The sequence below is a fragment of the Cervus elaphus genome, chromosome 10 (genome assembly GCF_910594005.1).
Source record: "Cervus elaphus chromosome 10, mCerEla1.1, whole genome shotgun sequence".
Lineage (NCBI taxonomy): Eukaryota > Metazoa > Chordata > Mammalia > Artiodactyla > Cervidae > Cervus > Cervus elaphus.
The window spans coordinates 32,489,826-32,516,842 of NC_057824.1; the positions used below are offsets into that span (position 1 = coordinate 32,489,826).

Genomic DNA, 27,017 nt, shown 5'->3' on the forward strand with positions numbered 1-27,017 from the left:
GTTGATTTCAGAAGCTACTTTCTAGAGTAGAGAAATTTTATTTGTACAAAACTGAAACTTGGTATGTAGATTAGTATGAACCACATTGAGTTTTTTTTCTCCTAAAATACTTGTATCGCTAGATTTTGTAAGAAAATATGCTTTCCTCTTGTTTTTATTATTCAGAAACTGATTTTTTTATAATTTAATTTTCATGGTTGCTATCAATTGTTTAGGTGCAGTGTTATGAAAAATGAAAGTGAATTCTTTTTATGGACTGTTTGGAATTGTATTTTTAGCTATTTTCAATTCTTATCATTTTAATCATAATATGTGAGATGATGCTGTTATACAAATCATTATGTACTCAGAAGTCTGACATTATGTGCTCTGGTTCAGAATCAAAGGGCACATAAAAAAACTCAAAGTTTTTAGAAACTTGAGTGAAAGGGAAATTTTTAATTAATTTTGGTTGAAAAAATAATCAGTTTTATTCTAACAGAAGCTGCCCATCTTTCTCACTTATTTCCATATGGATAAATATTTCTCTCTTATTCTCATTTGTATCTTTAATATACATTTTTATTGTTATTTTTCCCATCCTTCTATACATTTTGGAGTTATTTTAGGAAACGTTCTGTAGGGGATTTTCCAGGTACTTCATGAAGATACAACAGAGGATGTAGATTTCCCATCCACTCTGTTTGCATTCACTTATTTTTCAATTTTAAGATGTCTTCTACATTCACAAGTTATTTTCTGTTAACTGTTTTTAAAATACTTGCAATGTGTTTGTTAGCAAAATAAAATCTCTGTTTGTGTATCAGACTTTTATTCTACAGCTTAAGTGTGGTATAATTTACCAGTGATGGCGAGCACTTCGTTAATGAGTACAGTCTATTGATATTTGACATGCGTGTGCAGCAATGAAACAATTACTACATTAAGATTGTAAACACACCCACACTCCCAAAAGTTTCCTCCTGCTCCTTTAGAATCCTTCTGTTCCCTCTCTACTCCATGAGGATATATAAGAGGGATGTAGGGGCCTCCTGGAGGTTGGTTTATGTTTTCTAAAGTTGATTCTTTGTGATGGATATTCTGTAATTGTCTTCAAGTTTCCTCATCATCTCAAATATTATTTCAGCTGGTGCATATTCTGCCTGACCATTTCCATCTTGGGCCTGATGCTTATGAAATCCTTTGGAAGCTTACCATGATTACTGCCTCCTTGGGAATTTCTGCATTTGTCATTTTCTTCTGGAGGACTATCCTTGCTGTGAGTATTACTAAAGCACCTTATAGATATACTTTTAATCATCCATGATGGGAATTTTTATAGTCACAGACATTTTATTTGCATTCAGTTCTACAAATGTCCGTCCAAGCAGTGCTTTCACTGCATCCCACAAATTTTAATGTCTTGGATTTATTTTCAGTTAGATTGACATATTTTCAAATTTCTGTTGAGATGTCCTCCTTGACCCATGTTTTCTTTAGAAGTATGTTGTTTAACCTCCATTTTTCATGTGATTTTCCAGTTATCTTTCTATTACTGATTTCTACTTCAGATCCATTGTGGTCTGAGAATATCTTTCTGTTCCATTGTTTTAAATTTGTTAAGTGTTTCATGGCTCCCAATTATGGTCCTAGTGAATGCTCTGTATGAGTTTGGGAAGAATGTGTATTCTGCTGTCACGGGTTGAAGTCTTCTGTAGATGTCATTAGACCCAGCTGATTGATAATGTTGTTCAGTTCAAGTGTATTCTTACTGAATTTTTATATTCTGGATCCGTCAATGACTGATAAAATGTTTTGATTTCTAACTATAATAATGAGTTCATCTATTTATCCTAGAAATTCTGTCAATTTTTGACACTGTTGTTAACACATACATATGAAGGATTGTTATGTCGTCTTGCAGAATTGACCTCTTTACCATTAAAGTAATGTCCTTCATTATCTCTGACAATTTTCTTTACTCCAGAGTGTGCTTTGAAGGCTAATTTCAGTGTTTGCAGCAGTCTAGGTTGATAATTCTTTCCTTTCAACACTTTTAATATATTTCATTCCACTTTCTTCTTGATTATATGGTTCCTGAGTAGAAGTCTGATGTATTTCTATCTTTGTCCTCCCTGGGTAAGGTGTTATTATTACCCCAATGCCCTTCACACCTGGCTTCTGGGTAAGTTTTACTTTCTCTTGTATATTATATAAATTTATAAACAACATATAAATTTATATGTATGTATTCATTCCCACATGGAAATCTGTGAGCATCCTGAATCTGTGGCTCAGTGATTATCCTTATTATCATTATTTTAGAATTTCTTGGTCATTATTGCTTCAAGTGTTTTTTGCTTTTTTTACTGGTATTGCTATTATGTTCTGGTTATGTCCTATGTAATTGTCCCACTGTCTTCAATCATTTGTGCTTTATTATTATTTTCTTTGCATCTGTTTAAGTGTCTCCTGACATTTTTTTAAGTTCATTGATTCTTTCTCAGCTATGTTGAGTTTGTTAATAAACCCATCAAACGTGTTCCTCATTTCTGTTATAGTGTTCTTGATTCCTCAGTTTTCCTTTGGATCCTTTTTCCTCATCTATTCTGGCATATTGTCCACTTTTTACCATTGGATCCATTACTGTGTTAACCACAGTGGTTTTAAATCCCCAGAGATAATGATTTAATTGTCTCTTCCATATTAAGTGTGATTCAAATATGTGCACATTGACTTCAAGCTGTATGATTTCTTCTTTTAGTATGCCTTGTAAGGATTTGTTGTTAGCTCCATATTGTGCCCTGTCGTGGTGGAACTGAGGGATTATACATAGGCCTTTAATTTAAGATTTTATATTTACCAGGCTAGAGGGTAGGCTGAGTTTAATATAGATGAGACAGGAAGGAGAGAGAGAACGTTGGAATGGGCATTTCCCTTTGCCGATGTCACCCCGTCTTTGGGCCAAAGTTAGGCTCTAGTAAAATTGTTTCTATTGAGGGCTTGACTTCCTTTACTGAGGGATAGTTGATGTACAATATCGTGTAAGCTTCAGGTGAACAGCATAGTGATGCACAATTTTTAAATGGTACACTCCTCCATTTATAAGTATTATCAAAATTATTATAAAAGATCATTAGTCAGTGTTTTTTATGTTTCTCCCCTGGCCACAGTGTACATTCTCCTTGATGAAATTACTCTGTGTGCACATCACAAGGCATGGGGAATTAATTATATTTCACATCTTGGAGAGCTGAACATCTACATAATCATGCAGATTTCATCCTCTAAGGAAAATATTTCCATATGGATTTTTTGAAATGTATTTTCCTTTTTCTAAAATAATGCAATCCTCTTTCATTTTGTCTCTCAAATAGTTCCAGCTTTGGATATTGGGTCACTTTCAGGTGGTTCCCGTGTTCTGTGAGAAATGCCATCGGTATTTTGATAAGGGATTGCATTGATTATATAGATGGCCCTGGGTAGTAGGGTCATTTTAACAATATCAATTCTTCCAATCCATGAACACTGTGTACCTTTCTATGTCTTTGATTTCTTTCATCAGTCTCATAGGTTTCTGAGAACAGATTTTTTTAAACTCATAGGTTTCTGAACACAGGTTTTTTTTTTTTAATACAACTGTAAAAGAGATTGTTTCCTTAATTTCTTTTTTTGATGTTGATTATTATTGTGTAGAAAACCAACAGATTTTTGTATATTAATTTTACCTGCTGCAAATTTACAAAATTTATTAATGAGCTCAAGTTGTTTTTGTGTGGCATCTTTAGGATTTTCTGTGTACAGTATCATGTTATCTGCAAATAGTGACAGTTTTATTTCTTCCTTTCCAATTTGGATTGCTTTTTTCTTTTTCTTCTCTGATTATTGTTGCTGATTTCCAAAACTATTTGAATAAAAGTGATGAGTAGATGTCCTTGTCTTGTTCCTGGTCTTAGAGGAAATTCTTTCAGTGTTTCACTATTGATTATGATGTAAGCTGTGGGTTTGTCATGGATGGACGTTATCATGCTGAGGTAGTTTATATATATACACATAAATGTATGCTGAATTTTTCTCCATCTATTGATGTGATCATATGAATTTCATTCTTCAATTTGTGAATGTGTTGTATTACATTGATTGATTTGTGGATATTGAACCATCCTTGCATCCCTGAAATCAGTCCCATATCACAGTGTATGATCCTTTTAATATACTGTTGGATTTGGTTTGCGAGTATATTGTCGAGGATTTTTGCATGTTTGTTCTTCATTAATATTGGCCTATAATTTCCTTTTTTGTTTGATATTTTGTCTATTTAAAAATAGAAAAGAAAAAAAAATAAATAAAAATAGAAAAGATTACATGTTTACTTTTAAATGACTGTTTTCCCTCTCTCATGTCAACAGCATGTGGAGATTTTCCCCCAATATTTACACATCCTTTAGGATTCCCAAAGATAAAACTGATGAAAGATAGGGGATCCCCTAATACTGGGCAATCTGGAATTGTTAAATTTCATGCTTGTCCACACAGAGCCCCCAGGACTTCATCCATTAGAGTATAGATTTCTCTCCCATGACGTTCCGTTCTGTAGAGAATTCTGACCTTGGGCCTCTGCTCCAGTAAGTGATGATTGCCCATATCTGCAAGTCTGTTTTTCTACTCTAGCAAGAGTTTGCCTTGTGACTTCAGTTCTCTGAGTGATCTATGAAGAGTTTTGGTTTTTTTCCAGTTTTCTGGCTTTTGTCTTGTTTGTGGATGAGTGACAATTTCCAAGTTCCTTACAAGTTGGACCAGAATCCAGGAGTCCAGCTCTCCTCTTTATTTCCTTTTAGAGTATAAACTTTAACAGAAATTAGCTTCGAAATGACAATGCTTTGCAAAATACTCCAATCTTTTTATTAAGGAACTCAGTGAGCAAGATAACTATATTCTCAGTGGAAAAATGGCAGTCTATAAACTGTTCTCTTCATGATGAAAACATAAATATCGAGTATTTGGTGACCCCATCCTTCTTTTCACATGCCCCTGCCTGGGGGAGTAGGTGACAAAGGACAGTAAAGCTCACTGTTTTCCTGTGCAATGTGTAACGTTAATGATATTCTAATATCTTGGTAAATCTTGGGGCTAGCCTCAGAAAGCTTTCTGTCTCAATCTGAATATTGCTTATGGTTTTGAATGAGGAACTATGTTTTAAGGTGAAGAATATGTATCTTTGCATAACATTAAAATGAAGCTCTGCCTGGATTTGGTTGAGCTAAAATTCCTCAGGCTAGAACTGGTATCTGGGAAGCACATTTTCCTTTCTTGAAATGTCAAGTGTCCTTTCTTTTGTTGCTTGTGCTTTTCCTCTAGCCATCTCCCACCTTCTTTCTCGTAGATTACCCTCTGTTTTCGTTGGTCAGGAAAATTCAAACCATGATTTGTTTCATTGTTTATTAGTTCAGCAAATAGCCAACTCCCTGAAAAGATTTCAGAAAAGCTTCTAGTGAGTGAAGAGGCATATCTCAGCATGAAGATCTTGCCTTTTCCTTTTGGAAGCTTTTAAAATAATCCCAGATTCTGAACTGCAATGTACATATTGCATTTAAGAAAATAAATAATAATGCTTTAGTCTATTTATAACATTGTGTTATTAAAAATAAATGGATTGATTATCAAAACAAAATACATTGCATTATCAAAATTAAATAGATAGGTGTTCATTTAACAGAATGCAAAAGATCTTTTGGTCAAAAATAAGTTATTTACCTGTGTTCCTTATCAGAAATTATGTAGGAAGTAGCCTGACTTAAATAATAAAGTCTAATTTTTTTGTTATTTTTAATCATATGGATCATTATCTTGAATCAAAAAGATTATTATAATTTTTTGGATTATTTTGATATTTTATCAGGAACTATTTGTTGTTGTTCAGTCATTCAGTCATGTCCAGTTCTTTGCAGCCCCATGGACTGCAGCACACCAGGCTTCCCTGTCCTTCACCATCTCCCCATTCTTGCTCAAACCTATGTCCATTGAGTGAGTGATACCATCCAACCATCTTGTCCTCTGCCGTTGCCTTCTCCTCCTGCCTTCAATCTTTCCCAGCATCAGGGTCTTCTCTAATGAGTCCACTCTTTGCATCAAGTGGGAAAATTACTGGAGCTATAGATTGTTAAAATAATATGTTTTGATATCAACTTTAATTTTGTTTCTTCCTTTCCTAGGTAAAGCCCCCAGTATATCAAGGTAAGAGTTTAAGCTTTAGATTCCTATCTGATATTTTCTCGGTACTTGTTTGATGTTAGTTTCAATTCAGCTAGAAGTAAATACAGTGACTTTTTGTATTTGTCTAATTGACTTCTTTAAGTATAATTTTTAAATTTATTTTTTTAATTAGAGGATAATTACTTTATAATATTGTGATGGTTACTCTTGAAAAATTTCTTGCTCCTGGGTTGAAGTCTAATGTTATTGTAGAGGGAATTGCCACCCATTGAGATAAAAATTTTAAAAAACATGAGGAAAAGATCACAGGGGTGGGGAGTGGGGAGAATAGGATGAATTTAGTTTTGCATATAAATGTTTAGGAAGCGAGGGATGATGAGACTGAAGTTTGGGATGAGTACCTGTCATGACCTGGTTCTTGGTGAAAGGTAAAGATGATGACACAATACTGAAGAAGCTTCAGGTTTGAGGAAGAATGCAGATATTGCCAGGCATTATGTGTCACAACGAAGGATGAAGCCGTGGGTTATGAGTCTGAAGTGGAGGAAAACATTCATGCCACTGGAGAATGAGTGGAAATGAACATGATGCAAAATAGGAACAGTGAATTTGGTGTGGGCTTTACAGATAGTGGTGATTATTTGGGCTTCTCTGTTAAGAGCAGGGTGGCTGCTGGCATGTGGTAGGCCCTCAGAGGTCGGTGTTCATCACAGTGCATGCAGCAATGGTGGCAGAAATAAAAGTGATCTCCGCATCCGAGCTTTCACCTTGGGCAAACAGAAGATAAGCTTGCACTGTGTGGTCAGATGAGGGAATGAAATGTCTGTTGGGGGAGTCTGGAATTGCAGGCTGTGTTCTTGAGCTTGACACATGTGAAAGTGAAAGTGCTAGTCTCTCAGTCCTGTCCAACTCTTAGCAACGCCATGGACTCTAACCCCCCAGGCTCCTCTGTCCATAGGATTCTCCAGGCAAGAATACTGGAGTGGCTTGCCATTCCCTTCCCCAGGGGATCTTCCCAACCCAGGGATGGAACCTGGCTCTCCTGCATTGCAGGAAGATTCTTTACCATCTCAGCCACCAGGGGCTTCATACATGTGTATACACCTGTAATTGGGTGCTTTACCCATTCTGTCTTCCTGAAAAGCGATGGTAACGTTCTCCATCCTGGGGACGAAAATGCTATTTTTTAGGGACCATGAGTTTTCGTGGTTCTCTAGCACCAAGTTAGTGAAGCCCACATTGTATGCAAGTGTGTTCAATTCCAAAGAGAAAGGCAATCTACAGGGCATCAGGAAGACATTGGAACCTTTCAAGAGCCTCTCAGTCAACATTTTGAACTTGCCTTCTGTGGAACTGCAAATAGGGCCTGGATGTGGGTTGAATATGGATGGAATAAGGAGTTTCTTTTTCTTATAGCAACATATATATTCACCTTAGTAATTAGAGGCAAGAATTTTCAGTTGACAGGATGTTTGCTTTTCCTACTTCATCTTTGGTGTCAACACAGCTAGTTGAAGTGACTGAATTTTCTGAGAATGGTACTTATAGATGGGGAAGAATTTAGAAGTAGATTTAATGTTTTTATTCATCTTTGAAAGCATTTTACATAGGAATCTCATTGAACTAATATTTCTTATGTTTTAAATTCTGCTAGCTAAACTTTGCTTGTTTTAGACATAATAGAAAAGAGAAAAGTTATATGAAGAGAAAAGAAAAAGATAATATATGTCTGCTGCTTACACTGAGATAATTCCATTTAAACTGAGTTTTTCTACAAAATCTTAGAAACTGTTTTATCTATCTTTAGTTAATTTGCAGCAAATATCAGCGAAAATCGATAATTTTGTGAAGGAAAACAGACAACTTGCAGAAAATATATCCACTATGGAACAGAAGGTATCATTTCCTTTTGTCATTTTTCATGATTTTACCTTCAACTTCTTCCACCTCTGAGAGTTCAGTTATTTTTCTCTGTTTTATTTCATCCTACTGTCCGATTTCTTATGTTCCATAAGCAGTCCAGGTTCATAGCAAGCTCCATAGATGTAAAGCACTGTTTTCTGTATTTGTGGAAGGACTCACAATGAAAAGATAGATTTGGCTGGCCCTGTAATCAATATTTGTAATGTTGATTTCCTTTTGCACATATTTGCATAGATCAAGGACTCAAAGAAACGTCTTCAAGAAACTAGGAGACAAAATAAGATGCTCTCTCATGAAGCACTAAAATTTAAGGTAAAAATCCCATCTCTACCTGGGATTACATTCTGAAAACAGAAGTAAAAGTAATGAGTAATTCTTACTGATTCAATTTGTTTTGTTAAAGGATAACATCAAAACAATTGAGAGGGCTAATGAACATCTGAATGACCTCCTTCAAAGTTCTCACGCTAGGCTGCGGTCTGTGAGGGGTCAGAATGTCAAGACACCCAACTTGGTAAGAATTTGGCTGCTGAGTTTATCACAGTTAGACTTTTGAGGCTTTCTGTGCACTGGGTGAATTGAGAGCTCCATCTCCTCTTACTATTCACCACCGTAGATTGTGGGTGTTTGGGAGCTGAACCTCCTTCTGAACAGTGATCTGGAATATCACTTACTCATATCTCCATGACTTTTCCAGTTTCAGACACTAGGAAGTTTTTTTTATTTTCCAAGTTTTCTCACTATTTGTCCCTGCCTTCACATAGACAATCCCAGGAAATATATGAGAGGTGATGGAAAATATCTAGCCAAGTTGTATGGGCCCTATCCTTCTTTATGCTGAACAAAGAATTTTCAATGTGAAGTTGGGAACGTTTTCTTTATTTTCCATCAAGAACACCCACTGATGAGCTGTTTGACATGGACAATTTTCCACCCTTGTCATCCGGTCATCTCTGTTGTTATTCAGTAAGCAAGATGTCTTATGAAGCTGTGAAATACTTGTGCCTTAATGGCTTTCTTTGTTCTGCATTTCTTTATGGGCTGAACATTTTTCCTGGGCCCACCCTGGATCTACTATCACATGAAACTTAGGGATCACCCTGTGATGTGCTTGCTTGATATGACCACTTTTCAGCATATCACTGAGTGTGTCCATTGGAATCTCAGTACATTTTTTGTTTCTATCCTATGTGCAGATACAGGAAAAAGAAAATTCTGCAGAGAACATGAAAGATGCTCTTTTAGCGAACACCTCAGGAATTTCAGAGGTAAACTACCTATATTTGCTGCAGGATTTCCACTGTATACATTAGCTTTTACAAAGAACAAGTTTTCACATCTTAGAAGATTAAAATGATATCTGCTTGGAATTGTTTTTCTTGGGAATTAAGTCATTGATGAGAATGTTTTGCTTCAGTTTGAAAGTGCCTTTAATGAAGCTTGTGTCAATAAAGTGGAAGTGAAACCTGAAGAACTGCGTGAACAGAATATTCAGCTCAACACTGAGAAGAATCAGGTAACAAGTTTTACTCCTATAGACTGTTTAATTCAGAGAACTGAAAAATTGTTATTTCCTTTCAATTTTTTTAAAAATTCTATATTGGAATATAACTGATGGAAAATGTGTTAGTTTCAGATGTACAGCAAAATGATTTGGTTATACATAAACATGTATCCTTTTTTCAGATTTTTTCCCATATAAGTTATTACAGAATATTGAGTAGATTTCCCCATGTTATACAGTAGATCCTTGTTCATTATCTATTTGAAATATAGTGTGTATCTATTTAATCTTAAATTCCTAATTAATCCCCCTACCATTCTTCTTTGGTAACCATAAGTTTATCTTTTATGTCTGTGAATCTGTTTCTGGCTTATAAATAAGTTTGTATGTATCATTCTTTTAGATTCCACATATAAGTGATATCATATATTTGTCTTTCTCTGTCTGACTTACCTCATTTAGTATGATAATCTCTAGGTCCATCCATGTTGCTGCAAATGGCATGTTTTGCCAAAAGTTTTTACTTTCATTTTAAATTCAATGGATTCAAACAAAATAAACCACTCATGACACACAAAGTTCCAATTTTCTATAGAAGATTAGTTTAGCTAATTTCAATATACAGTCATTAAAAGATAGGAAATAGAAACAATAGAGAAAAGTAATAGCACACACATCACCAAATTGGACTGACCTACATCCAGACTTGAATGGCATTGGAAAGTCCCTCATTAATATAATTTGAAGTGTGAGTGTGCATGCTAAGCTGCTTCAGTCATGCCCGACTCTTTGAGATTCCATGGACTGTAGCCCACCAGATTCCTCTGTCCAAGGGATTCTCAACCTGAGGATAGAACCCACATCTTTTCATCTCCCCTTGTGACTCAGCTGGTAAAGAATCTGCCTGTAGTGTGGGAGACCTGGGTTTGATCCCTGGGTTGGGAAGATCCCCTGGAGAAGGGAAAGGCTACCCACTCCAGCATTCTGGCCTAGAGAGTTCCATGGACTGTTTAGTCCATGGGGTCACAAAGAGTCAGACGTGACTTAGTGACTTTCACTCACTTACTGTTGGCAGGTGGGTTCTTTACCAGTAGCGCTATCTGGGAAGCCCTACAATGAAGTTCCCACTGGGAAATGATCCTGGGAGGTGCTCCACCCCAAGAATGAGACTTCAAATTGCAGTATGGCAGGCTCCAGCTTATAATCCCAGGCAGCAAATTGATAACATCATCAGTTTGAATGCAAAAAGGCAGCTCTGGTTTAACTTTTACAATGCTGTTTGTTTCTCCTTGTGAGTTGTAGGATTTCACTAGACCCTGTCAGTTCAGTTCAGTTTAGTCACTCAGTCGTGGCAGATTCTTTGCAATCCCACGGGCTGCAGCATGCCAGGCCTCCCTGTCCATCACCAACTCCCGGAGCTTGCTCAAACTCATGTCCATTGAGGCAGTGATGCCATCCAACCATCTCATCCTCTGTTGTGCCCTTCTTCTCCTGCCTTCAATCTTACCCATCATCAGGGTCTTTTCTAATGAGTCAGTTCTTCACAACAGGTGGCCAGAGCATTGGAGCATCAGCTTCAGCATCAGTCCTTCCAATGAACATTCAGGACTGATTTCCCATAGGATTGACTGGCTTGATCTCCTTGCAGTCCAAGCGACTCTCAAGAGTCTTCTCCAACACCACAGTTCGAAAGCATCAATTCTTTGGTGCTCAGCTTTCTTTAGCGTCCAACTCTCACATCCATACACGACTACTGTAAAAACTATAGCTTTGACTAGATGGACCTTTGTTGGCAAAATAATGTCTCTGCTTTTTAATATGCTGTCTAGGTTTACTGTAGCTTTTCTTCCAAGGAGCAAGTGTCTTTTAATTTCATGAGTGCAGTCACCATCTTCAGTGCTTCTGGAGACCAAGAAAATAAACTGTCAGTGTTTCCATTATTTCCCCATCTATTTCCCAGGAAGTGATGGTACTGGATGCATGATCTTTGATTTTTGAATGTTGCGTTTTAAGCCAGCTTTCTCACTTTCCTCTTTCACTTTCATCAAGAGGCTGTTTAGTTCCTCTTTGCTTTCTCCCCAGATCTTCAAAAAAATACCATTGATAGTTTGATAAGGATTGCATTGATTCTTGGGTGGCATGGTCATTTTGACAACATTGATTCTTCCAATCTGAAAACATGGTATATCTTTCCATTTGTTTGTGTCATCTTTGATTTCTTTCACCAGCATCTTACAGTTTTTGGAACGCAATTGTTTTGTCTCCTTAGGTAGGTTTATGTTTAGGATTTTTATTCTTTTTGATGAGATGTTATATGAGATTGCTTCTTTATTTTCTCTTGCTGTTATTTCATTTGTACTGTATACAATACAAAAGATTTCTGTGTATATATTTTGTATCCTATAGCTTCACCCAATTCATTGATGAAATCTAGTAGTTTCCTGTGGCATCGTCAGGATTGTCTATGTATAGTATCATGTCATCTCTAAACAGTGACAGTTTTACTTTTTCCTTTCCAATTTGGACTTATTTTCTTTTTCTTCTCTGATTGCTGTGATTATGACTTCCAAAACTATGTTGAATTAAAGTGGACAGGGTGGACATCTTTGTTGTATCTGATCTTAAAGGAAATGCTTTCAGCTTTTCACCATTGAGGATAATGTTAGCTGTGAGTTTGTCATATATGTTCTCTATTATGTTAAGGTAGATTCCCTCTATTCCCACTTTCTGGAGAGTTGTTTTTTTTTAATAAATTGTGTTGAATTTTGTCACAAGCCTTTTCTCTATCTATTGACATGATTATAATGGCTTTTACTCTTCAATTTGCTCATCAATCTAGTTGATTTTCAAATATTGAAAACTCCTTGCATTCCTGGGATAAATAAATATGATCTTTTAAATGTATTTTTGGATTCAGTTTGCTAACATTTTGTTGAGGATTTTTGTGTGTGTCTATGTTCATAGTTGATATTGACCTGTAATTTTCTCTTTTGTGGTATCTTTTTCTGCTTTTGGTATCAGGGTGATGGTGGCTTCACAGAAGGAACTTATGAGTTTTCCTTTAACTTAAAGTTTGGGAAATAATTTCAGAATGTGTTTAATGTTTGATAGAATTCACCTATGAAGCCATGTAGTCCTGGTCTTTGGTCTGTTGGCGGTATTTTAGTAATGGTTTCAATTTCAGTCCTTGTGATTTGTCTTCATATTTCCTGTTTCTTCCTGGTTCATTCTTCAGAGACTGTACCTTTCTTATAAGAATATATTCCTTTCTTCTAGGTTGTCTGTTTTACTGACATATAGTTGCTTATAGTAGTCATTTACAATTCTTTGTATTTCTTTGATGTCAGTTGTAACTACTTCTTTTCTTTTCTTTTTCATTTCTAACCTGATTGATTCAAGCCCTCTCCTTTTTTTTCTTCATGAGTCTGGCCAAAGTCTTGCGTTTTTGTTTTTTTTTTTTTTCAAAGAACCAGATTTTAGTTCCTTTGATCTTTTTTATTGTTTTCTTCATCTTTATTGAATTTACTTTTTGCTCAGCTCTTTATGATTTCTTTCCTTCTACTAACATTGGGTTTTGTTTCTTCTTCTTTTTCTAGTTGACTTAGGCACATGGTTAGGTAATTAATTTGAGGTTTCCCTTGTTTCCTGAGGTAAGATTGCATTGCCATAAACTTTCTCTTAGAACTGCTTTTACTGTGCCCCATACATTTTGGACCATCATCTTTTCATTTTCATTTGTCTCTAGGTATTTTTTTATTTTATCTTTGATGTTTTTCTTCTCAGTGACCCTTTGTTCAGTACCATATTGCTTAGGCCCCCCTGGGCTTGTTTTTATTTTTTTTCTTGTAGTTGATTTTTTATTTCATGACTTTGCAGTGAGAAAAGATGTTTGATTTGATTTCAATTTTCTTAAATTTACCAAGGCATACTTTCTGGCCCATCATGAGATCTAGAGAATGTCCATGTGCACTTGAAAACAATCCATATTCTACTGCTTTCAGATGGAATGTTCTGTAAGTGCTAAGTTCATCTGGTCTAGCATGTCCTTTAATGTCTGTGGTTCTCTATTGATTTTCTGTCTGGATGATCTGTCCGTTCATGTAAGTGGGGTGTTAAAGTCCCCCACTGCCAATGTCTACTGCCAGTGTCTCCTTTTATGGTGTTAGCACTTGCCTTATATATAGAGGTGCTCCTATTCTGGTTGCATATATATTTACAATTGTTATATCTTCCTCTTTCATTGGTCCCTTGATCATTATGCAGTGTCCATCTTTTTCTCTTATAATGCTCTTCTTTTTTTTTGTTGTTTTAACTGTCTTCATTTTAAAGTCCAATTTGTCTTATATGAGTATTGCTATTCCAGCTTTCTTTTGATTTCCATTTACATGGAATAACTTTTTCCATCTTCTCACTTGCAGTCTGTATGTATCCCTAGACCTGAAGTGGCTCTCTTATAGACAGCATATATACAGGTCTTGTTTTTATATCCTTTCTGCTATTCTGTATCCTTTGTCTCAAGCATTTAATCCAGTTACTTTTAAGGTAATTTTTAATAGGTATGTTTTTATTGCCATTTAGTTAATTGCTTTGATTTGTTTTCATAGGTCTTTTTCTCCCCTTCCTCTTTGTTCTCTTCTATTTTGATTTGATGACTATCTTTAGTGGGTTTTTTTATACCTTTTTCTTTTTTGTGTTTATATCTATTGAAGATTTTTGGTTTACAGTTACCATGAAGTTTTGATATAGCAGTCTGTATATACACAAGATTATTTTCAGTTGGTCATCTCGAAATTTCAAATGCATTTCCAATATCCTGCATTTGTACTCTCTTCTCTTGATTGCTGGGTCTGATATCATATTTGTGTGTGGATGATCTCCTCCCTTTACTATGTTGTTGTTTAGTCTCTAAAGTGTATCCAACTCTTTGCAACCCCATGTTCTGCAGCTTCCTTGTCCTTCACTGTCTCCAGGAGTTTACTAAAATTCATGTCCATTGTATCAGTGATGCTATCGACATATACTTCCCTTTTTTTTTTCTAGTTATTTTTATTAGTTGGAGGCTAATTACTTTACAAGATTGTAGTAGTTTTTGTCATACATTGACATGAATCAGCCATGGATTTACATGTATTCCCCATCCCGATCCCCCCTCCCACCTCCCTCTGCACCAGATTCCTCTGGGTCTTCCCAGTGCACCAGGCCCGATACTTGCCTTTTTTAAAAAAAGAAATTTAGTTTATGTATTTATTTGTCTACTCTGGGTTTTAGTTGCAGCACATAGGATCTTCAGTTTTTGTTTTGGCATTTCCTTGTGGTATGAAGGCCTTTAATTGGAGAATGCAGGATCTAGGTCCCTGACCAGGGATCCACCAAGGCTCCCTGCTTTGAGAACACAGACCTTTTGCCCCTGACCACCAGGGAATTCCCTTGTATGTTTGCCTTTACCAATAAGTTTTCTCATTCATAATTTTCATGTTTCTGGTTGTGGCTTTGTATTTCCTGTTAGAGAATTTCCTTTAGCATTTGTTAAAGCTGGTTTGGTGGTTAGGGCTAGGGTTAGGGTTAGACAGTTTGATTAATATGTGTCTCTGTGTATTCCTCCTTGAGTTTACCCTCTGTGGCACTCTGTACTTCCTGAATGTGAGTGACTGTTTGCTTTCCCTTGTTAGGAAAGTTTTCACCTATTATCTGTTCAAGAATTTTCTCAGGCTCTTTCTCTCTCTCTGTTCTCTCTCTCCCCCATAATGCAAGTGTTGGTGCATTTAATGTTGTCCCAGAGGTCTCTTAGACTGTGTTCATTTCTTTTCATTTTTGCCCTTTTAATCTGCTTCATGGCAGTAATTTCCAATATCCTGTCTTCCAGCTGCTCACTTATCCACTCTACTGGATCATTTATTCTGCTGTTGATTCCTTCTACTGTATTTTTCATTTCAGTTATTGTATCCTCCAGCACTGTTTTCTGTTCTTTGTTTCTTCTAGCTCTTTGTTAAACATTTTTTGTATCTTCTAGGTCTGTGCTTCCATTCTTTTTCTGAGATCTTAGATCGTGTTTACTATCATTACTCTGAATTCTCTTTTGGGTAGATGGCCCACCTCCACTTCACTTAGCTGTTCATCTCTGGTTTTAGCTTATCCCTTTGTCTGGAACATATTCTGTCTCATTTTGTCATCTGACTTTTTGTGTTTGTGGTCTTTTTTCCACAGTTTGCAGGGTTGTACTTCCTCTTGCTTCCTCTTGTAGAAATCTGCCTTCTGTTGGGTGAGGCTGGTCTAGAGGCTTGTGCAGGCCTCATAGTGGGAGTGCCTTGTGCCTATCCACTGGTGGGTGGAGCTGGGTCTTGTTCCTTTGGCATGCAGTGCCAAGGCAAGGAGTGTGTTCAGAGATAGCTCTGGGCTCAGAAAGGTTTTAGGCAGCCTGCCTGTTGATGACTGGGGCTGTGTTCCCACCCTGCTGGTTATTTGGCCTGAGGCATCCCAACATTGGAGCCTACAGTCTCTTGAATGGGACCAGGTCTGAGTGACAAAAGGACAGCCTCCAGGAGAGCTGATGTCAGTGAGTATTTCAAGGAACTTCCATCACCAGTGTCCTTGTCCTCACATTGAGCCATAGCTGCCTCTGCCTCCTAGAGCGCCCTCCAAGACCAGCAGAGAGGTCTGACCCAGGCTCCTATGACATCATCTCATCTTCCCTGGCTCCTACACCTTGATTGTACCTTCAGAGTGTGGAGTGTCTCTTTCTCCTAGTCCTGTGGCCTTTCTGTGATCAAGCCTCACTGACATTCTAAGCCAAATGCTCCAGGGGTTCCTCATCCTAGAGACAGATCCCCAGGCTGGGGAGGCTGACATGGGTCTCAGAACTGCCACTGCTGTGGGAGAACATCTGTGATATAATTACTTTCCAGATTGAGGGTCACCCACCCCAGTGGCTCAGCTGGTAAGGAATCCTCCTGCCAATGCAGGAGACACAAGAAATGCAGGTTCAATCCCTGGGTCAGGAAGATCCCCTGGAGAAGGAAATGGCAACCCACTCCTGTCTCTTGCCTGGAAAATTCCATGGACAGAGGGGCTTGGTGGGCTACAGTCCAGGGAGTTGCAAAGAGTTGGACATGACTGAGAATGCAGGCAGGCAGGCAGGCATCCGGCGGGTATGGGATTTGATTATTTTGCAGTTGCAGCCTTGATGCTGTCTTGTTGTGGCTGCTTCTTTGTCTTTGGATGTAGAATTTTTTTTTTTTTTTTTGCTAAGTTCCAGGAATTTTTTTCTATTATTGTTCAGCAATTAGTTTTGATTCTGATGATTTTGTGAGAGGCGGGGACATCAAAGTCCTTCTCCTCTGCCATCTTACTTCCATACCTTCCTTTCCAATTTTTGATTGTGCTATAATGCACATAAATCAAATGAACCATGTTAAATATTTTGAGTGCACAACCCTCCTGTGTTACGTATATTTACATTGTTGTGGATCATTCCTTCTTAAATGTTTTATGGTTGGTTTTTTTTTCATGTCTGTTTAAAGTTACAAGATGCCAATGCTGAATTTGAGGATTCAGAGCTGAGAGCCTTGAGAAACAAAAACTGTGAACTTGTAGGTATGTTGTTTGTTGGGAAGAAGGCCCCACATAATGGAAATAAGTTTGCTGGGGGAAGGCACAGAATTCTTCTTTCCTTCAGGGTTCTTCCTAACTTTTTTCCCCCACCCCAAACAACTTCTCACACAAAGAAAATGCCTTCCTTCCAGAAGGTGAAAAGAACCTGAAAGACATCTGTGATGCACTGAGGTCTGTGAAAGCAGAGAAGGAAGTGGAATTAAAAATGTTGAAGAGAAATGAAGCGTTCCTCATTGAATTCTATGAACAAAGGAAAATGGCTGCAGAAGAGTAAGATGTCCATATGTTCCAAATACTGTTGTATAAATGAATGTGTCAACTGATATAGATAATCATATTTCTTTTAGAATAGGTTCCAGGGTAGTTTTGCCAAATTCATCCAACACGTTCCTCCTACCTTGATTTCCATAATCCATATTTTTCTTTCTGTTCTAAGTGATCATCACACATTCTTTCTTACAGCTTATCTGGGTAGTAGAGGCATTGTCCCAGTATCAATTAAATTAATCCCTGATCCCCTCTGGATCCATTTACACTGTCCTTTATCTTTCAGTCCCAGCACATTGTCTGGTTCTCCCAACCCTATGTCAAGAAACATTTTATTCTGCACTCAATACCTTACCATACAACCACTACATTATAGCCAGTCTAAAGCATTTGCTTAAAGATTGCCTGGGAGTCCAGACAGAAATACAGGTACCTTTTTTTCCTTAGTCTTTTTATCCTTGTTTCTAGAATTTTTGAATTTTGCATATGAGTCCATAGAAGAGTATCAGATTGAAACCCTATGAACTGGAACCATGAACAAAACAATCTGACAAAAAACACAGCCCATCATCCTTTGTTAAGCCATTGACCTTTACTGTTCTCAATATCAGTGACTCAGTCTTGTGAAAGTGGGTTAATACCCTGAAGTTGTTAGTTTTCCATCTGAAATATGTCTCCTGGAGATAACACCCTGAGTGTGACAGGTCGCATCATTTTAATACAGCACTAAGATTTGCTTTTTTTCTTGGATCTTTTTTTTTCCTTGAAAAAGAGGTAGGGATTCCACTCCTGAACCATAGAAATTTTGGATATTTATTGGAGAGTGTTAATGAAGCCATATCCTGGAAGACTCTCTTTGGCTGATTGTCTGCATCAATACACAGCCTGGATAAAGACTCAGGGCTCCCCATGGAGGCATAAAACTAACTATGGTCCCCTGCTTCATCATAATGTGTTTACTTGGAATGAGTTGGTCAGGTATCATTTTCCACACTGAAATAAATTGAGTCTTTACCTTCTCAAATGCAAGACTGACCCTGGGAGGGCACCCAGTACGTTTTTTATATGACTTTATGATGAATTAATAGGAGTAAAGAGCTGTAAAGAGAAACTTAGATTGCCGAGAGACTTGCTAGCAGGTCAAAGTTTGGTTTTTCTTTAATCCTAGATAGGGGACTTCAGTTCATTCATTGGATTATGTTGTCAATCTACGCACAGATGGGGAGGTTTATTTGAAGCTAGACCTTCAGAATTCTGGGAGATAAGGAAGGCAGAATTTCACACTGGCTACTGGACTTTGTATATATCTTTCTCCATCTTAGGAAACTGAAAAAGAAGCAATGTGAGTGGATGGAAAGGGAGAATCAGCTGTCTGCTGCAGAGGAAAATTTGAAATTAGTTTCGGGAGAAGCACACAATTACAAGTAAGGTTAAATACTAAATACCAGTGGTTCATGAAATTGCTTTTCAGTTTTTGATTTAAATTTTTGTGCAATGTTTGGAACCAATTAGCCCAAAAGTTCACAAGATATATACATAGAGAATGTATGGGGAAAAGGTAAGTATTACAAAGAACAAACAATTTAAGTCACTAATAATATACTGATCCCCAAAGCTGGCCAGATTTTATGGAAACTTAGTAGAAGTTACTTGAGAATGACCCTTGTTTTAGGAAGAACTGCATCCACTGATATAGTAGTGTCACTAATGGACCTAGATTTTGCAACCCTGGAAATTATGGTAAGGATATAAGTACAAAGAGAATAAAAGCTTTATGATCAGTCACTCACCACACAATAAATTAGAGAAATATTGAAAATGTATGGGAATTATATCAACTCAGAACCCTGTAGGCATTATTTAAAATAATAAATAAGAGAAGGATGTTAGAGTAGGTTTGCTCTTGCTGTCACTTTATAATCATGTGAAAAGTGCTTTATATGTATTAATAAATTGTATTTGGAGATAGATATGAGGATAACAGGGACTTGGGCAATTACTAAAATCATGCTCAGTGTTAAGCTTTATGTGATGAAAGCCATTGTGTTATAACTCACAGGCAGCAAATTGAACGAATGCAAGAAGAACTGCAGCAGGAGGAGTTCAGCTTCAGACACCAGGTGACCTGCCTCCACCCAAGGTCCTAAGCACCTCAGGCTGCTGGGGAGGGGGCCTTAGCATTCCTCATCCTGGAGGGTTTATTGATGTGTTGCCTTTTTCAGATTTCTCTTCTTGAGAAGAAGGCTCAGGACAACTGGGTAAGTGTTTTTCTTTCTTTCTCGCCTTCATTTTGTAGTTGCCACAACTGAACTTGGGTGTGCTTCTCCTCCCACAGATCAAGGGTCGGATTTTGGAGAGAGAGATGGCAGAGCAGAGCAGGGAAGCCGCCTACTTGAGACACAAGTATGGGATTTCCTGTTCGGTTTGTAAGGGTGTCTTTGAGGTATTAGGGCTAAGCCATTAGTGTCTAGTCAAGGACTGGTGATGGAATTCTCACTGAAGTCCATTCTTTTTCTGTATTCAAGATTGGCAATCATTGAAAAACAAGGACTGCAAGAGAAATACGGGGTGCCGAAACCGGTGCTGGGAAGACCTGAGACCCAGAGACCCCCTGGGAGAGGTAGGGAGCACATTGTGAAGTGCAACAACTTAACCTGCTGCAAAACCGCACCGTGTCATTCTTCTCCTGTGAGTGATGACTGTGTTGTGTGTTGCCCGGGAACAATAACTAGTGCTTACTGAAGACAAGAAGTTGTCTCAAGGAGTGACAGAAGATGTTTTCCTCAGATGCCTCAGTCAGAATGACTTTCTGGGCCTGTGCCCTGTGATTGGTGGAGCTCAGGCCCCACCACTTACTGAGGACCCTCCCCATCCCCTTAGCCCCCAGCCTTGGTTCCTCTAATTCAAGAGACAGGCCTGAAGGGCAAGTGGGTCCAAGCTTTCTTCCCACCTTGAAAATATAAGAGAGATTTTATTATTTTTATTAGCAAAATGGGCATTTATTTACTGTTTTTGGAGGTTCCTTTATTCTATTTGTTTTATTAATTTACAATGGGTTAGGTATTCCACTCAAAAATTAAATTTCTATGTAATTTTGCTCCTCTAACATCATCACCATGACATGCACTTTCACTGATGAATCTCCACAGCTTTCCTTTTCTCATTACTATAAAATTAGTCTAAGTCTATTTCCCTTTATGAATATTTGTATAATACCTGGTCACATATAGAAGACAACTTATACAGAGACAGGAAAATTGAAAAATTCCCTTGTGGCCAAAAATAAGAACTCCTGCTTTTCATGTTGAGGGTTTGTTAATATTCTACTTACCCAAGGATATTCTCATATCAGTTTCTAATCTGAGATTAAACTGGGATTTCCTCAGACGTATATTGGGAAACGGTTGCTTCAATGTTGATTTCCAGCTAGGTGAGACCTGTCCACAGTGGGTTGATTCATTATGAAAATACATGAACTCTGGCCCTGTCAGGGTCTTGCTCCACTCCTGGGAATCACTTGAGGCATGGGGGAAACCCTTGGCCTCTGGTAATGGACCTGAGAGTGGGAAAGAGTGTAAGATGGTAGAAGAAGGCATGTAGGATTGTTTTTCTTTCTCAGAATCTGTACAAATTGGAATAAACTTCCAATCACTTCTCCTTTATCAGATACAGGACCTGACATGGCTCCCATGAGAAACAGCAATTCTTTCGCTACGAAGGATGTACAAAAGGGCCAGGTAAATGCTGTGGTCATTTATGGTTGTAACTACTTCTGGAAACTTCTTTTTATACAACACCCTTTCTTGACTTCATCTCTAGATTGTGTGGTTGATTGTGCTATATCTACCATGTCATTTTTACTTGGGAAAGCAAACTCCTCCCCAAGGATCTACAGGCTTCTCTGTTTTCAGCTAGTCACATTTGGTATGACTCCCAGAACCGGCGGAAGCATGGGTTGACAGTGGTCTGTCGCGAGGTCAGGGGCACTGCCAGCAGAATTCCTGAGAAGTGGGGCATGTTGGCAAAAGTCCTCCTAGAGGAGGTTGCCATTAGGCTTACCACAGAGACTAAATCTAAAATCACTGCAACTGGTGACTGCAACCGTGAAATTAAGATGCCTGCTCCTTGGAAGAAAAGTTAAGACAAATCTAGACAGTGTCTTAAAAAGCAGAGACATTACTTGGCAAGAAAGGTCCATATAGTCAAAGTTTTTCCAGTAGTCATGTACTGGATGTGAATGTTGGACATAAAAGAGGCTGATTGCCAAAGAATTGATGCTTTTGAACTGTGGTATTGGAGAAGACTTTAAGAGTCCCTTGGACAGCAAGGAGATCAAACCAGTCAACCCTAAAGGAACTCAACTCTGAATATTCATTGGAAGGACTGAAGCTGAAGATGAAGCTCCAGTACTTTGGCCACCTGATGTGAAGAGTCAACTCATGGAAAAGACCCTGATGGTGGGAAAGACTGAGAGTGGGAGGAGAAGGGGGTGACAGAGGATGAGATGGCTGGATGGCAATATTGACTCAATAGACAGGAGTTTGAGCAAACTCTGGGGGGGTAGGGTAGGACAGGGAAGCGTGGCGTGCTGCAGTCCATGGTGTCGCAAAGTGTCGGACACAACTGAGTGACTGAGCAACAACCAGAACCATAAGTGCTTAGAGGCTGAGGCCTGCCCAACTGTCACTGTGTGTTCCTGGAAATAATGTGAGGAAGATGACAGATAGCTCCACACTTAAGTCTCCTGGCACAGTAGAATCCCTCCTGATCTCCTTAATTTGAGAATGTTACTAGATTACTGAAATGTGATTATTACTATTGTTATTTTGTACTTTTGTGTGTTTTGCAAAAATTGAATGTGCTTGGGTAATATAAACTTCGTAATTCATTGCTATCCCATCTCTGTTGGAAAATATGCTAAACAATCCTTCTAGTGACACCTAGGTTTAAAAATCTCGATTTTCAGAAATCTTATATTTTTAGTAGAGCATGTACACTAAACAGAGTAGTGGAGAGTAGAAGGTCAATAATAACCTGCAGGGGTGATTTCCAACAACTCCTTACATTGTGTTCATGTAAGCAGGTTGTGTCGTGTCCTTTAAGATGTTATAGCTGATACCTCTCTCATCTGACATCACAGGATTTATATACCTGAAATCAAAACACGTTTGACTTAGTTCTGTTATTTAGAGTGATCAACTCTTTTTTTTCCATAGTATGCATTTAATCTGCATCCCATAGGGTAGTTGAAGTTCAGAATTTCCTATGTACTAAGATAAATGGAACTGGGCCTGTCTGTTTATAGGTTTAGGATTCCCTGAAATCTTAAAACAGATGTGCGGATCCCCTGCAGAACTCCAGGAATCCCCATCTCCCTGGACATCTTTGTGCCCATGGGCAGCACCTCCAAGGAGGCTAGGTCTCCTTTGTCATTAAGGAAGCACAGAGGATGAGGGCATGGTCTTGCAGGCAGAGCTTTTACCCAGGAGTAGCTATGATTCAATGTGCAGAGAATGGGCTTTTCATTTCCTTTCATTCTCTCTGTTCTTAGTATACAAAGAACAAGCTTCTTTGGTGGTAGTGAAGGAGTGGTGGAGGGTTCTTCTGCACACGGAGGCCTTCCTGTCAGGAATATGCTACTTGGTCACTTTGGTATTTCCTCTGTTCATCATCTGAGACAGTACCCTTGACTTTATACATTTACAGATGCAGGCATTAGCATGTGTTGACAGTGTTTTATACCATTTTACCCACACTGTGAGCAGGACATAGAAAGATGTGTGGAGTTCTCCGGCATTAGGCTGCTCTCTTGGAACCTGGAGAGGGGAGGGTACCAGGTGGTGGCACCTGCTTCACTGGGTTTCGGCTTCTGTTGATATTGGGGCTTTTGTCTGTCATGTCAACACATCTTAAACTTCTGTTCTACAGGTCAGTATGGATGCAAGAGGGCCCTTTCCTTTCCCAGGACCACCCTGCATGCCCTACCCCATGGGCTGCCCTTTATCACCACCCAACGGCTGTGGGCCTCTTCCACCTCCTCCACCCTGGCGTCCTCTGGGACCCCACACAATGCCTCCACATCTTCCAGATGGTAAGATGATCTGAAGAGTATGCTAACTTGTGAAGCGTGTTCATCCATTTTCTTTTGAGTTTTTAGAGGCAATGCAGATATGTATACCGATGGCTCTGTAATGCAAAGACAAACCTCACTGAGGTCTTGTAACATTTATTCCTCAAGTTTCTCAGGTCATACATGTGATGGGCTGGTCTTCACACGTATCAATGGGCTGGTCGCCCAAACTGAGCTGAGCATCAGGTGTTCCTTGCAGAGAAAAAAAGAGACTTTTTAGAAAATGAGAGAAAGACCAGTTTTGCAGATTCACCTCATACAAAAGCCACTTGCTGGGTTCTGTGAAACATAAGACACAGCCCTAATTTCAAGGATTAAAATATTCCTTGAGAGAAACAGAGAGAGAGAGAAATGATGCATAAGTGACCCAGAACTTGTGATCCTCATAACAGAAGCACCAGTTCAAGGCCCTAAAGTGCAAGAGGGATCTGTGAGTCACACAGGAATACATAGAATGTTTTAGAAGAAAAGGTAAAAAGTGAAGTGGTGTCACTTACATGGACCTGGAAGACCATTCCCAGCAGGGCCAACAGTTTGGGCAGGAATCTGAGGCAGTAAGATGTCCACACGGGGCCGCTGTGTGTTGAAATGACACAGCTCTGGCAATCCATTATCCCCTTCAGATGCCATTGTTGCCATAAAGCCCTTAGATAGTAATGTCTCATAAGGGTTATTGTTTTCATTTGATTTCCCAAAGTTCTGCTTATGGGTGAAAGAAGGCTCTGGATATCAGGGAAACAGGGATGTTTACCTTGATTATTTTGTGTGGCTGAAGCTTTTTTTTTTTTTTTTTTGGTCCAATGATTTGAAAATGCAGTCAGGATCTAGATGAGCTGAAGAGTTGCCTTGGCCTTCAGCATAAGGCAGGCTCTTCCCAGGGAATTCAAGGTTGATACAGAGCCACTCCTGCAGGACCCCTGTCACCACATCCCTGCATCCTCTGGTCCCCACCCCTGACTGTCAGCTTTGCATCTCCCACATTTTCCTCACAGTATATTATACCTGATTCTTTGCTTGTATACCTGTTGTTCAGTGCCCAGTACTCAGTGGGACCTAGACAGAGTGTGAGCTTTTTATCATTGAAACAGGGATAATATTGATTTCTGATGTCATCATGAGAAAGATGAGATCAAGTACATATAGAATTTTGCAGACTGGCTGAGACATGTTTACCACTCACTGCTCTTGTAGTTTAAAATAAAATGTCTACACACAGAATCATCAAAGATACTCTGGAAAATACATTAAATTAACCTAATGATATAAGCCCTGAGGCCTAGAGCTTAGCAATCTGCGCTTTAAAAGACAAGGCAAAGACACTCTTTTCCTATAAAAATTCATGTCCTACTAGTTAAAAAAGAAGAGAAGAGAGTGTGTACATTCAGAGATCCGACAAGAATTTTTTTCATTACGTATAGAGTCGTAGATGCAGCCACACAGTAAAGCTTTCATCAGAGATCACAGATGTATTAGAGAAGACAAAATGCGTGTATGGAAAAATCAGATTACATTGAAATAAATCAGAATGTCTTTCCCTTACAGGAGAACCAGTTTAAATTTGAAGAGAGTCTTGAGCCATGGCAAGCAGACTATGGTAATAGGATATTTAGAAAAGGTGTCAGATCTACATTCTGACCCGAATGTTTCCCTGCCCCTTCCACTCCTGTCTCTCCCATTGTCAGCCCTAATAAACCTTCCACAGTTCTACCTCTGTGTCAGTGTCTGCTTCCTGGGGACCAACAGTCACACCCACTGTGTACACAGGGAGTGACTCACTTACACCCAGGTCACAAACAGGCAGAACCTGCAGTGATGCGGCAGAAGCAGGGTCATCCCGTGAGGTAGTGTTGAGTGCAAGGGGGCCCAATAGGTCCTTCCAGGGTGCTGGACACATCCTATGTCTAGACCTAGGGATGGTTGTGTTTATTCAGTCTATAAATACTCACTGAGTACATGGATCCTGTCAGTCACAGGGGTGTCTGGTCATCAGAGAGACAGGCATCTATCCCCAGGAAGTAGCCATTTCTTATTGTGAGGAATGGAGGGTGTGCTAGGAGTGGCTAAAAGAGTCCAGTGCGGGGGTCCTGCCTTAATCCAGGCTTTGTACTCTTCTTCTCCCACTCTGCCAGCTGTCCCCAAGTCCAGGTGGCTCTGAGTGGAGTGGGTAATGGCCAAAGTTTCCTTACTAAGTCCCATGAGCTCCCTTAATCCTCCCACAATCTCTTTATTGAGAAATGTGCAGTGATGGTTGAGACTCCCATCAATGTCAAGAATATCCTGCCCCAGAAGCCCTTGGAGCCTGCAGGGTCCCCCCTCCTTCCATGTGGCAAAGACACCTAGTCCTGCAGCAGCCCTGGGGTCAAGGCTGGGCCACCAACAGATCCAAGGAGTGACTAGGCACCAGGAATAGCTGGGAGCCCAGGGCAGCAGAAAATATTCACGTGAGAAGTCTCTCTAAAACAGATTCTCGCCCATTATGAGCAGAGCCTGGGCCAAATCTTGCCAGTGAGGGTAGGAGGACTGGGAGAATTGGTGCCCTGTGGGCCTCGATAGGAATGGACTGGAGCAGCGTGCCTGAGGGCCTGCGGAGAGACGGGAAGGGATAAGCAGAGTGGTGAGAGAGAGAGGTAAGAGTCAAGTCCCAGAGAGTGACAGAAAGTGACAGAAGGGGACAACTGTAGACAGAATCAGAGTCAAGAGGAAGCAGAAAGGAAGGAGTGGGCCAGGCCAGTGTGTGTGGTGGGGAATGATGGGCCGGAGTTGAAGCCACTCTGTGAAAAGACCCAGAGTGGAGGAGGCAGAAAAGGCAAGATTCCTAGGCATCACAGTTCCTGGAGTTCTGATGCTGCATCCTTCCTGAAGCTGAGCTTCCTAGGGATCAACACACTTGGAAAGATTTGTACATTCTGTTCTGTTTGAAATTGCTGGTTCCAAAGGAGTAGCTTTCAGGAGTAGAGCTTCCCTTTGGCAGTAAATCCTAGAGTCTAACTTGTGGGGAGTTGACCCTGACTCCTCATATACCTAGTCATGCTGCATTTCCCACCACACCAGCTGGGCCTTCATTGCTCAAAACATGACTTCAGGCAATGTGCTGGCCCCAATATCCATAGCCTGGAACTAGCAAAGATGGAATTGAATCCCTTCTGAGGTTATCAGGCTTTGAAGATACTGGGTCTCTTACTGTCAACCCGGCTTCCCTGGTGGCTCAGATGGTAAATTGCCCGCAATGCGGCCTCGCGGGTTCAATCCCTGGGTCGGGAAGATCCCTTGGAGAAGGAAATGGAAACCCACTCCAGTATTCTTGCCTGGAAAATTTCATGGATGGAGGAGCCTGGTGGGCTACACAGTTCACGGGGTGGCAAAGAGTCAGACACGACTGAGCAACTTCACTTT

General features: G+C 39.3%; 1 protein-coding gene across 1 annotated transcript; it reads left to right on the forward strand.

The window, feature by feature from the left end:
• LOC122702113 (transport and Golgi organization protein 1 homolog) lies at positions 1 to 25,331 on the forward strand. Its single transcript, XM_043915618.1, has 18 exons — positions 1 to 61; positions 1,127 to 1,258; positions 6,192 to 6,213; positions 8,000 to 8,088; positions 8,350 to 8,427; positions 8,519 to 8,629; positions 9,312 to 9,383; positions 9,533 to 9,631; positions 17,137 to 17,209; positions 17,359 to 17,497; positions 18,817 to 18,918; positions 19,554 to 19,614; positions 19,717 to 19,752; positions 19,830 to 19,897; positions 20,020 to 20,114; positions 21,161 to 21,231; positions 23,423 to 23,585; positions 25,167 to 25,331. Exons 2-18 carry the CDS (start codon positions 1,196 to 1,198, stop codon positions 25,178 to 25,180), a joined length of 1,356 nt encoding a protein of 451 aa, XP_043771553.1. The 5' UTR covers positions 1 to 61; positions 1,127 to 1,195; the 3' UTR covers positions 25,181 to 25,331.
• Positions 25,332 to 27,017: the final 1,686 nt, after the last annotated feature.